Here is a 13,228-nt window from a genome sequence, read left to right on the forward strand (position 1 = left end):
TTAGCTTTATGCCACAAAGACAAAGGTTACAAAGCCATCTAGTATTTCATATTTTCATTTTCTTACATTAACATTTTGATCTATCTAAAATTGTTTTGCAGCTAAGCAGTGAAACAGGCAGGACCACTGCACATGGCTGTGCAACTTTTTCACTGCACAAGGGCACACGGCTGACAGGGTAAGTGCAGACTGAAATCTGGGAAAGCTACAGTGCACTGGGAGGTACAGAATCCACTAGAGGATTAGAGTTCAAACTCTAATCCATTGTTTCAACACTAGTTATTGAATACCCCACCTTTTCCCATACTGATTTGAAATGTCACCTTTATCCTATTAAATTTGGTGGAATGAAGGACCTCATTAAGGTCAAAGTTGACCATATTAAGAGAAAAAATTTTAGGGGCACCTGGGTGGCTCAGTCAGTTAAGTGTCTGACTCTTGATTTCGGCTCAGGTTATGATCTCATGAGTTTGTGGGATCGAGCCCCACCTTGGTCTCTGTGCTGATGGCACAGAACCTGCTTGGGATTCTCTCTCTTCCTCTCTCTCTGCCCTTTCCCTGCTCTCTCTCAAAATAAATAAACTTAAAAACAATTTTTTAAAATACATCCTCCTCACTAGGGAAGTCTATTTTAGGAGCCAGACTGGAAGCAAATTTTGGCATGTTAGAACGGGCTGGTACAGGGGTGCCTGGGAGGCTCAGTCAGTTGAGCCTCTGACTCTTGATTTTGGTTCAGGTCATGATTTCACGGTTCCTTAGATCAAGCCCTGTGTCCAGCTCAGTGCTGGCAGCAGGGAGCTTGCTGGAGATTTTCCCCGCCTCTCTCTGCCCCTTTCCCACATGTGCATGTTTGCGCACTCTCTCTCTCTTCTCTCTCTCAAAATGAGTATATAAACTAAAAAAAAAATTGTAATCTCCTTAATGGGATCATCGCTACTTAAGTTAATAAAGTCATCTAAAAAAAAAAAAGAGCTGGTGCAGTTGGGAGGAAGAACTCCACCTTTCCAATGCAATGGAAAAGAAGCCTTTCTTTGGTGTCTGCTTAAAAACTTTAAACACATCAACAATAGTCATTTCAAAGAGGCTTGCGCGAACCATCTGGAAGGCTTTCTTATCTACCTTGAGGTAACAGCTCAACCAACAGTCTAAAGTCCTACTGCTATAGGAAACCTTTTTATTTCCAGATTCAGGTTTGGCATCAGTTAGAGCACTTTGACTTGGGTGGAAAGTTTCTTACTCAACTGGCACTGGAAGATGAGGGCTCTAACAGTGGTAGAAGATGAGTGGATGCACCCTTTGTGAATGGTGAGGCACTATACATTCCATGGTCTCTTTCAAAAGTAAAAACCCTATCTTTTCAGCTATTTCCCCTACCAGGTCCATTGTTAGGCTACTTCTGCCTTAGTAAGACAAGAAATAAGAACCATTTGAAGCTTCTGCCAAAACACAGGCTTCCTTCTCCAAAGACGAAAACAAGCATAAAACACAAGGGAAATGGAAATATGCCCACTTGGTGGTTGTATGCTCAGGCAAAGAAAAAACTAAGACATCACAGGTCCTAGGGCGCCTGGGTGGCTCTGTCAGTTAACCGTCCGACTTCAGCTCAGGTCATGATCTCACAGTCCGTGAGTTCAAGCCCCAAGTCAGGCTCTGCGCTGATAGCTCAGAGCCTGGAGCCTGCTTCAGATTCTGTGTCTCCCTCTCTCCCTGCCCCTGCTCCATTCATGCTCTGTCTCTCTCTTTCTCAAAAATAAATAAACATTTAAAAAAAAAAAAAAAAGGGACATCACAGGTCCTAACTGTCTTCTTCCTTCTACAACGAAGGGTTGGGGTTGGAGGGGCTGGGGAAAGGAGGGAGAGCTGGCAAAACAGTTGCAGGTTCTCTAACAATGGAACTTCCTCAGATTCTCCTCTTTCTTCTCAGAGTGGAATTTGAAAGACAAAGCTTTATCTATAGACCAGTGGTTTTTCAGGCTTTCTGTTAAAGTTCTTAAAGAATTCACTAGATGGTAGCTATGCCTATGTTAAGAAAGAATCTAAATTTACTGTCCAGCCTCAGACTAATGATTTTAATGTGTCAAAGGGGTGGATTGAGAAATGAGGAGAGCAGAGGTGTAGAAGGGTCCAATTACACAAAAGATAAAGATACATAATTTTACATCATCAGTTGTACAAAAAGCGACCATAAAAATGAAAAGTTGTATTTTGGTTAAAAGCAAAAATTTCTAAGTTGACTATCTTTCAGATTCAAGTCATATTTCAGCGCTTTAACTATATACGCTTAAATATTTTTAGTTGAGATATACTTAGAATTTTCTGCTTTCCAGCAATCTTAGAGCAGTAACAGTGACAACTAGAGTCAAAACACACACACACACACACACACACAGAAATAATCAGGCACCATCATGGAGGGAGGCACATATGAGAATTTTGATATTCAGAAATGAAGCAGATCATTTTCATTGCCCCATTCTTCCAATTTTCCTCCCTATGCCTAAGGCCAGGTATAATTCGTGCTTCTGTTTGGGGGTCCAATACTTCATCTAGAGCTACTCTCTCCCCAATTCGTGCATGCTTCAAAGTTATCTTTTCATTCTGCCCTTCTATCTCTTCAAATCTTCCAAACGACAAAACTTGCTTCCATTCTTTCATTGAGCCCCAAGTCATTCTGCATGTCACAGAATGATTATTCCATTTCTAAAAGGCTGCTACACCCTGTTCAAAACCTTCTCTCTTCCTTTCTAACAGCCGTAATCCTAATCAAGAGACCCAAGAGCTGCAGCACCACTGGATTATATAAAACACACAAAAGGGTCTTGTGGATAAAAAATGAAAACATTAAAATAGGATCAAAACGAACAATTTTGCTGCTTGAAATTTAAGAAATTTGGCCTTACAGAAATAATTTTATCTACTTTTAAATCTAGGCCACTTAGTGGAAGGTGAGGAGCACCCGAAGGAATGGTTGGCTATTCTGTTTTATTATGATTCTATCAGCAGTTCCATGTCTAGGATATATATAAATTCCCATGGTAAAACAGCTCCTGTCTGCAAAATCAAGACATTTGTTATCTTAGTTGGCAAAAAGTAGATGAGATGTTAGAAGCACAAATTCAACAGATACTATTTTATTACTTAAAAATACATAGCGACCATTAGGGTACATGTCACAAATTACACAAGAAAAATGTACAGGGAAAAGTAGAGACAGATGTGTTAAATGACAATAAGGTACCCATTCCTATGGAGCCCATTAAGAATAAAACAGTTCTTTGTTAGTTAGACAAGGCCAAGAATAGTGGCCTTGTAAAAAATGCGAGTTACCTAGAAATATACCTCTATTAAAAAGTAGAAATGTGTTGGTAGTGTACCTAAATGTGTTCTAAATTAAATTATAGCATACCCAGGCCCAGTGTTCCATAATACAACCATTGGTTTTAGGCAGGAATCTGTGAGAGACTTGACTGCCTATCTTGCTGAAAGAGCAAAGCCCCAGGACTGATTAACTTCCCTACCTTCCATAAAGCTTTGTTCAGGTGATTTTGGAATGCGGTGTCAAACACCCCATTCATTGCTGCTGCAAGTTCCCTCAGAACAGACACTGTGGACTCATCACTGGCATTCAGAATCCGCACAAAGAATTTATTCCACAATTCACCATCTTTTAGCCTAAAAATATATAAAACCATTTCCATCAAGATTAGGCACATAAAAGAACTCTGGATTTAAATCAGTGGTACATTTATGCACTAAATAATTTAAGGTAATAGCTACAACTCTAGGATTAGAGCGCATTCAAGTAGTCCTGTCAAAGCACAAGGTGGAAAAAAAAAAAGACTACTCTGGTGGGGAAAGCCAATAATACAATGCATGTAAAGAGAAAGTCTCTGATCTGAATCTATAAATTTCCTCTGTGCACTAAGATGCAGCACTGTTCTACAATAGAAGAAATATGAGTTTTGCTTCTCTTCTCTAACTTTCCTAAAGTCTAGGTAGGTCTTACAGAGACAGCAGTTCTCCCTCTCCTCCAGCCCAGTGTTTTATTATCTTCACAATCTTCTGAGAATACTAAGCTTGACTGAAGTAACTATTGCTTAAGTCTGTGATGTTTGTAACTTTTTTAAATCAGAGAAGCTTCTATTATTGTGTAAGGCAGGGTTATTAGGAAACCCCAGCTGATGCCACCTGTTTGTATTAGACCCACCTAGGACCATAACCAACTAGAGATACCTGAATTTATCCTACAGGTCTTACATTATATTTAAAGCCTATTTTTAAAGCATGTTTAAGAGACAAGTAAGACTGGCCAAATTCTGAATTAAATAAGAAAAAAATACATAATTCAATTTGTTGGGAGCAGGGAGAATGGAGAAGGGGTGTTAAATTCTCAACATTGTCTTTTTTTTTTTTTTTTAAGCCAAAGAACATACCAATAAGTGATAGATTGGGAAGCTTATTCTGGGAAGTTATTAGCTATGATAAGCTAAAGTGGAACATGGGATATTTAATAAGTTTTATGAGTAGGCTTAAGGGAATACTAAGGTTCTAAGACCAAGCAGCTCTTATTAAGGGAGCATTTACTTCTCTAAGGAGATTCAGTTCTCTGCTTTGGTTCTGACCATTCATTAAATAAATAGCCTAAAATTAGTATATAATTTAGAAATTTAATTCTCTTCAAGAAATGCTTATTAACTTTGATAACAATAGCTACTGAAAAGGAGTATAAGACTAACATCAATTGGTTAGAAAATTATTCTCATGAAATGTTTCTATTAACACTTTTAGATTGAGAGGCTTCCTTATCATAGTCACAGTCTCTATGATACATCTAGGTACAGAATGATGTCCTGAAGTCTGAATAGTTTGATTCTTATTTTTAATTAGCAATTCCTTTGTCCTGCACTAGATCCTCCGCTGATATTCTAATGGAAACCGGTTGAAATTAATGGAATTATGGCATTTGGAATAAGAAAACTAAGGCTGCCCAAGCAGAGGGCATCCAAGAGCAAGAGAAAATTATGTGGACAGGCAAAGACCCTGAAATCACCAATACTTACTCAGAAATATTTTGGCTAAGTTTCCAGAGGGACCCATCCCAGAAGACCTGTAGGTGTTCCTTGAACAATAGTAAATGTGCTAAATCTGCTATACCAAACAGATCTACCTGAAATCACAAAAAGCACCATCAGCTAAAATAATTCTCTGCTACGATCATGGCAACTTATTTATGTAGAAAGTTGAAAGTTATTATAATGCTTATCTTATGACATACATTTTAGTAGACTGTTCCCTACCCTTACCATAAAGGGAGAAGCTCCCCCAAAGAAGTGATCAACAGAGCTAACTCTAGGATTTAGCCTTAAGAATAAAAGATGAGAACAAAATTGTCCTGAAGAACAAAAATATCTGACTGTCCAATTCAAATTTGTAGACCTACTGAATTTGCATGGCCTCTGTGATCTAAACGTGGTTCGCATGATAGTTCAAGTTCATGCTACATATTCAATCAGCGAATGCCAAATGTTCAGAGACAAGTCAGAGGAATTTTTGTATACAATGCTAGCATATAAAACACTTTACACTTTAATACTCTTTTTATACACACTATTCCATTTAATCCTCACAACAATTTTGACATACACAGAGCAGACTGTTCTCCTTATTTCACAAAGATTACAGAAAATGTCTAATAAAAGACCACACAACAGATAAGCTATAGAAATGGCCCTGCCATTTAGGTTACTGAGTTAGTCATGTGTCTGCACGTGTATGTGTACAGTCTTCAATGTTGTGATAGAAAAATGGTACATTTTGCTTGACTTGGTGCTATTTGAAAACTAGGTCATCTATTCCAGGCGAGACAATATCAGTAAACACTAGCTTTCATGGCTTATGTAGATAAGAAAGAGATTAAGAAACCCTTTCCATATTTGCTCAGGCTTCTTTTACACTTACCTGGTAGGGAGAAGAGCAGTTAGCCAGGATCTTTTGTCCTTCCAGGATTTGTACAGTCCGAAAGCCGCTGAGGACAAAAACATCTAGCTGCGCCCTAAGGTCGACACTGTAGGAAAAGTCCACTATCTTCAAAGCTTGATTGTTCTTATTACAATCATAAGGATCGTGGATTCTAAGCCCAGATTTAAGAGAAAGAGATAATAAAAATAGGCCATGAAAGAAGCTGCAGAGCCGGTCTTAAAAAAAAAAAAAAAAAAAAAAAAAAGGAAAAGAAAAAAAATAGGTACTGCAGGTGACTCTTAGCTATGCCAACAGCTCCCTCCAGTGGTTAGCTATGAAAATGCACCTGTAAGAGCAGCAGATGTGTCCACCTTAAGTGGGGAATGTTGAGATTAGTCCAGTGACAAAAGTACATCTAAACCATAATGTATACCCACCACAGAACATTTATCATACTATGTTTATTACATAACATAAATACTGAAAGTAGAGTGCAATCCTCTGTCTTACTAGACACAGTAATACATACAAGAGCAATGTTTTACACACTGATAAGAATTATGATGGAAGAAATAAGCTTTTATAGATGTCATAGGCCTTCTTGTTCATTATATAGATTAGGTTTTCCAAGTGTTATTCAGATTCCTCTTTCTCAGAATTTAACTGAAACAACAATATAAGGCAGGTTTTTTTTGTAAAATGCCACCTCTACTGTAAACTATCCTGTTTTTATTAAACGAACACCATATTCTCTCTTACTCTTATCTGTAATTCCAACTGTTATTTACTTTTTAAAAAAAACAAAAAAGAAATAAAAAAAGACAATTTTAAACACTAAGTTCACTATTAATTATGTTTTCTTTGTTAGCCACTCCATGCAATAAAGCCACTCTCCGAATAAACAGAAGAACTATACATGTGACAGAGAAGAATGAATTATTTTCATGTGTTCCTTTTGTCTCTGCTTTTCTCAGTTCCTTCAAATCCCTGATTACTATCAGTGATAGGTGCTATATTCTTAAATATAGGCTTTGACTAATCCCATCACAGAATGATAGATTTTACTTTAAAATTTACATTCGCTCCCAATTTTCCTTGGTTCAAGATACAACATTTTTTGGCCATCATAAAACTATATATTTCTTGCTCTGTGCTCACTCCTTGAACGTGATGTCTAAACTTGGTTTTAATTTGAACACCAAGCCCTTTTTCTTGGCATAGTTTGCATTTGCACTCTGGTTTTACCCACTTCTCTTGACAATTACCTCAGTCTGGTTTGACTTAATTAAGCTTTGGTTTTGAAACCAAGAAGTGCCTCAGTTTTGCTAAAATCTTCACTAGATCTGCACTGGCCCCACTCAAAGAAAGACTATACAATCTACTTCACGTTCCTCCAAATATTCATATTTTATATCTCTTCTAGACAGTAATCATCACAATACTGAGAGGTTAATTCTTTTTTATGAATTAATATGTTTCCTCAATGTATTTTTTCTTTGAATTCTTTTAAAGTATTCCAAATGATTATTGACTTTTAGATAGCAAATAACTCTCTTAACATACTGTGTTCCTCCGTATGGCATTTATCAAAAGGCAAAAGGAATTGGAAACTAGTCATATTTTTTTTTAAACATTTATTTATGAGAGAGAGACAGAGAAAATGCGCGGATGTACGTGGGGATGGGGCTAGGGAGGGGCAGACGGGGGGGGACGGAGGATTTGAAGTGGGCTCTGCACTGACAGCAGAGAGCCTGATGCTGGGCTGGAACTCACAAATCATGAGATCATGACTCTAGCCAAAGCTGGCCGCTTAATCAACTGAGCCACCCAGGCGCCCCAGAAACTATCATATTTAAGAGAAAGTTGACAGAATTATAAGGGAATGAAAAGGACCAACCTGTTTCTAAGAATCAGACTCCTTGGACTCAAGTCACCATGGACTATTTCTGCTCTGTGTAGTTTCTCCACTATTGTCAAAAGGTTATAAATAACCAACACTATTATTTCATGGGTAATAAGTTCACTGTGTTGAAGAAGATCCTGGAAACAAAAGGACAGAAAATTCACATACTTCTTAAGTTGGGATGACTGTACTTAAACTTAATACCTTGCTACCTGCTGCTTTGTACTCTTCCTTGTCGTTCTCTACTAGAATTTGGACTCCTTTGTAGTTGGGTCTTTGTCCCAGTGTTAACAACATTGCTCTCCTGTGAGGCTGTAAGGGTTTGATGAAATAATGGATGAAGAACATCAAGGATTAGCCGGGCCCATAATAGGTGCTCTATAAATGGTAGTTTCATTCCAACCATTTTAGAAAATTCATATTACCATCAAAATATGCAACAAAACCTTCTTAAGAACATTCCAAAGAATAGAATGATATATTGTATTTGGGTTCTAAATATAATCTAGTGGGGGGTAGCATAGACAAAACAAGAGTAGCAAAAATAGACCATTCCTTATGTAAGGAGTTTGGAAGTTGCCACTCTGTCCTAACAAGTAAAAAGCTTAACAGACTGAAAAACCAACTCTTCTAGGATCTATAAGCATGGGAGGGGGTGGGGAAGGTCCCTCACACTTCTGTGAGTTTTATGTCTAGGAACTAGATCCGGTTCTCACACTAAACATTGGAGAAAAATTCTCTGTGCTTCTAGAGGGGGAGTGGAAAAGGAACCATTTTGAAACAGGCCAGAGCACTCTGTTCTTAAAAAGCTCTGTCTCAGGAGAAACTAGTTGACCAGAGCCTAACCTGCTAGAGTATTCTCAGAGCCTACTTGACCTGTGGAAGGGAAATACCCAACTGCAGCCCACTCTAGCCATCCTGTCCCACCTAAGGGAGGAGAAATACTTGTGAAGTACACAGTCCAGAGGCAAAGGCTCACTATAAAAGAACATAAATCATAGAACTATACAATGCTTTCCTTCCCCTCACACCTTATCACCACATTATTAAAGGCCTATTTATAGCAGTTCTTTTTACCCAGTACATCATGTCTGGCTATCAAGAAAAATTATAAGACATACTAAAAGGCAAAAAACACAATTTAAAGAGACAAAGCAAGCATCAAAACCAGACATGGAAAGAATATTGGAATTATCACACCAGGAATTTAAAATAAGAGTGGTCATGAGCTGATGATGATCATAGTTAGATGACTAGGTCGTTGCACAATGCTATTTTTGTCTATGTTTGAAAATTGACATAATAAAAAGTTAAAAAAATACCAAAGAAGTTCTTGGTCAAGAGAACTTGGGAAAGGAAAATGATCAATGCTTTTAATTTATAATTTTGTTGTTGTTGTTGTTGTTCTGAGAGAGAGACAGAGCACACACAAGCAGGGGTGGGGCAGAGAGAGAGGGGGGCAGAGAGAATCCTAAGCAGGCTTCACAGCCAGCATGAGCCTGACACAGGGCTCAATCTCAGGACTGTGGGCCCTTGACCTGAGCTGAAATTAAAGAGTCCAAAGCTTAACCAACCGAGGCACCCAGGCACTCTTTAATTTATAATTTAACTGATCTATTTCTAGAAGATTAACAGGAATCTTGCACTAAATTCATTTGCTAAATGGAACACAAATATGTTTATATATTACTCAAACCTGAAGAGTGAAGCAGTTTATATACTGGTGCCAAACAATACAACCATCTTGGTATTGGTAACAGCTGCACAAATGATCATACTCCTCATTCAAACGTTCCTTTAACTTGAGGTTGATATAAAAGTCCCATGGGACAGGTTGAGAGGACACCTGTAAGAAATTTTAAAAATAAGAGCTATCAGAATCTATGGTTATGGTTGGCAGATTGAAAACATTCCCTCCAGCCCTTATGATACTACAACAGAAATAACAATAAAAGAATGTTTTAAAAGTCATAAATCTATAATAAAAAAACACAGCAGCAACAAATTCTGGAAGCTGGAAGGAGAACAGTATGAGGCAATCCACTTAGCAGACCCAAGAAGAGGTGATTCTAGCAGTGGAGAAAGCTGAGAGCAACCAAATTTATGCTACAAGACCATCTCCCCACAGTGTAAAACTGATGGCACAAATCACCTACAGAAGTAAGGGTGGAGGTGGAGCCAATACAGGAGTGGATGAACTCCATTAACGTGGAAGTTAGGAGTAACTTCACGTGGAGGTTAGAAGTACAGGAGTAACTCCTGTAGCCCAGACTAACTGCCTCTCCTCCATTCTAGAAGACCAAAAGTTAACCCCTAAAGAGTATAAAACAGAAGGGCTCTGGACTAGAGGACACCAGGCATTGTTAAGAGTTGGGGGGAAGAGGAAAAAGTTTATATATCAAATGTTAAGATGCACCTTTCCACCCCTCCACTCTCCAGACTAATTTTCCCACTTAGTTTTCAGGAAGCCAGCAGCCAGGATTATATGATCAAGGCAGGATATTAGAAGTTTCCTCTGAAGGGTCTGATCAGCTTAAAAGAAAAGACTTCAAGGACTGAGGCATTTATTGAATGGCCATGTGAACTCTTCTTACAGTGAGGCCCAACAGTGTCAAGGTTCTATATCAAAGAGCTTTAAAAGAGCTTTTAGAGTCCCATGCTTATATATGAATAGAAAGTCAAAGACTTGAAGAAAGCCTCTAATATGAAAGACTGAATTCAAAACAGACAAAAGGAAACAGATGATGCAGGGAGAAAAAAAATTTAAAGCATCATAAATATACTCAGAGAGAAAAGGAATGTTCCACCTTTGAAATGAAGAATGTTACAAAGAAGAAAAACTCGAGAATAAAAAAGAGCTCTTACAAATCAAATGCATGACAAAAGAAAAATCCAATAAAAGTTCTGAAAATAAAGTTGACAAAACATTCCAGAAAGAAAAAAAAAAAGAGAAAAAGAGAAAAAAGATAAGATTTTTAAAGGATCTCTAAGAGACTCCATGTCCTAATAAAAAGAATTCTAGAATGAGAGAACAGAGAAGACTTAAAAGAAGAAATAATTTATTCTTTGAAGAAAAATTTCTCAAAACTGAAGGAGTTTCGGGATTAAAATGGCCATCCAGTGTCTAGTGTACGGGAGATAATAGGTTTTTAACAAAACATAATATACTTGTGGAATTTCAGGACACTGGGGACAAACATAAGATCCTACAAGGATTCCCAGAGAGGGAAAAACAGTCTCACACAAAGAATGGCAAAAGACTTTAGAAAGCAAGGCCCCAAGCCAAAAGATAATAAAGCTTATCTTCAAAATTCTAAGGAAAAAAAGTTTTGAACCTAGAATTGTAATATCCAGTCAAACTACCAATCAAGTAAAGATGTGGATTAAAGAATTTTCTGACATGAAAGATTTCAAAAAAATGTACATCACATGCATCCTTTCTCAGGAAGCTACTAAAATATGAGGCCTTAAACCAAGAAAGAAAGAAAAATGGGAGCCAGTATTACTGGGCATCCAATGTAAGAAAGAGGTAACATGAATCCCTAGGATAATGGTGAATGGAAATGTCAAGGTAATACTGTGTGAGTGTGAGCGAGTGAGTGAGTGAGTGAGTGAGTGTGTGTGTGTGTGTGTGTGTGTCAAACACAGAATGTAACTTATCCAGATTGGAGCAGGCCAGAAAATTTCAGGATATTTCCTAAAAAAGATAACATTGATAGAATACTTAGTATGTTTAGACATATTAAGAGATTTACACAATAGCCTCTCATTTTTGATATCTCATCCTGACATATAATGGTGAGTGATTTCTTGGTGTCTCACTGACTTTTCTATCAGGAAGCTGATAGACTATTCAAAGGATTTGATGGTACCATGGGGCCACAATCACTGCCTCAACCCACAGTTGTTTTGTTTTTTTTTTTACAAGATAATTGAAATGACAAAGAACCAGTCCCACCTTTATTATGGTTAACTCTGCAGAGTTTCTTGGTGTCACCCAGAATAATTTATAATCTTCACATATTAGGTATTCTTGTTTAATGCAATAATCCTCATGACCTGTTGAGAAGGTATGATTCCATTTAAAAATCATTGTGAATGTATATAGCTCCTTAACTTTTACTTCCTGGTTTAAGGGCTAAAGGCACTTTGTATTTGCCAGTTAGCAGCATCGAGAATACTTTTCAAAATCATTTGTTAAAAGTTGAAAGAGGGAAAGACAGAATCTCTATTGTTACTGGGACATGAACTTATCAGTGTGTCAACTCTATAATGCTGTTTCATTTTGCTACAATGCTGTTTGTTTTTTTAAAGGATGAGTAATTTTTTTTAATTAAGTAAACTCTACCCCCAGTGTGGGGCTTGAACTCATTACCTGAGATCAAGAGTCACACGCTCTACTGACTGAGCAGGCCAGGAGCCCCTATAATGCTGTTTCTTATAATCCAAAAATATTTATTGTGCTCAAACATCAAGCTCAAGTACAAATAATCACTTACTTGTATACTGTCATACCAAAAAACCCACTTACCAATGATACTTACCTAATTCAATTTCCTTTCCTATTTCCAACCTGGGCATTGGTCTATCTTCTACAAAAAATTCTGCTGAGGCCCCCAGCTCTGATAGAGATTTTAGTAGTTGTCTGCGATACCGTGGACACCAGGGTGACTGAGTAGGGTTGTCTGGGAGAAAAAAAAGTTGACAAAGGGATCACCCCAAAACCTCAATGTGTATTATAAACAGAGGCGGGAGGGGGGGTGGGGGGGGAGGACCCAAAACCAAGATTGCACAGTCAACACTGCTAACCTAACAGCACTCATATTTCAGGTCTTTATGCTGTTCAGGTGGTACTGATTCATTCTAGAAGTTTCATAATTTATGGTAACTTTTCTAGAGAACAAAACATAAAGATCAGTTTGCTGAGATAAATAAGTATTCACTAGACATGAATGTAGATGTATGTTTGTTTACAAGTGGTACATATGAAGCTACCTGCAGTCTCATTAGTAAGCTCCAGTTTCTCAGGAATTTGAAGACATTTGATGGAGGAGGAACTTGTAACTGAGGCAGAAGACCCAGAGTACCCAGAGGAGTGTGTTGCTTCTCGGCTGTCTTCGATAATTGGGCTGAAAGAACCACAAATGAGTCAGTCCTCACAGGGATAATATATATTAACTCATCTTTGTTATTTTATTTAATATTCATTTTAATTCAATTTAATTTTCAAAGTCCATTTTTCCTGAAACAGATATAGATTCATAATCAGAATCTAGGTGACTTTATCTACCTTGGCTGACAAGCAACACTCAGCATTAGATTTTCTAAATTTATGCTTTATTCACCTAATCCATACTAAATGCCTAC

General features: G+C 37.6%; 1 protein-coding gene across 1 annotated transcript in view; it reads right to left on the bottom strand.

Annotated features, from left to right (window-relative positions):
• Positions 1 to 3,115: 3,115 nt before the first annotated feature.
• The window catches only part of BUB1B (BUB1 mitotic checkpoint serine/threonine kinase B), a 50,422-nt gene continuing 40,309 nt past the window's right edge, over positions 3,116 to 13,228 (bottom strand). Inside the window, exons 16-23 of the mRNA XM_007081652.3 lie at positions 12,857 to 12,990; positions 12,406 to 12,546; positions 11,820 to 11,920; positions 9,558 to 9,707; positions 7,856 to 7,998; positions 5,959 to 6,130; positions 5,061 to 5,167; positions 3,116 to 3,672 (exon numbers count right to left, since the gene is read on the bottom strand). Coding sequence (XP_007081714.2) covers positions 3,441 to 3,672; positions 5,061 to 5,167; positions 5,959 to 6,130; positions 7,856 to 7,998; positions 9,558 to 9,707; positions 11,820 to 11,920; positions 12,406 to 12,546; positions 12,857 to 12,990 — 1,180 coding nt within the window. The 3' untranslated portion in view covers positions 3,116 to 3,440. The remainder of the gene's footprint in view (positions 3,673 to 5,060; positions 5,168 to 5,958; positions 6,131 to 7,855; positions 7,999 to 9,557; positions 9,708 to 11,819; positions 11,921 to 12,405; positions 12,547 to 12,856; positions 12,991 to 13,228) is intronic.

This window comes from Panthera tigris, chromosome B3, assembly GCF_018350195.1.
Source record: "Panthera tigris isolate Pti1 chromosome B3, P.tigris_Pti1_mat1.1, whole genome shotgun sequence".
Classification (NCBI taxonomy): domain Eukaryota; kingdom Metazoa; phylum Chordata; class Mammalia; order Carnivora; family Felidae; genus Panthera; species Panthera tigris.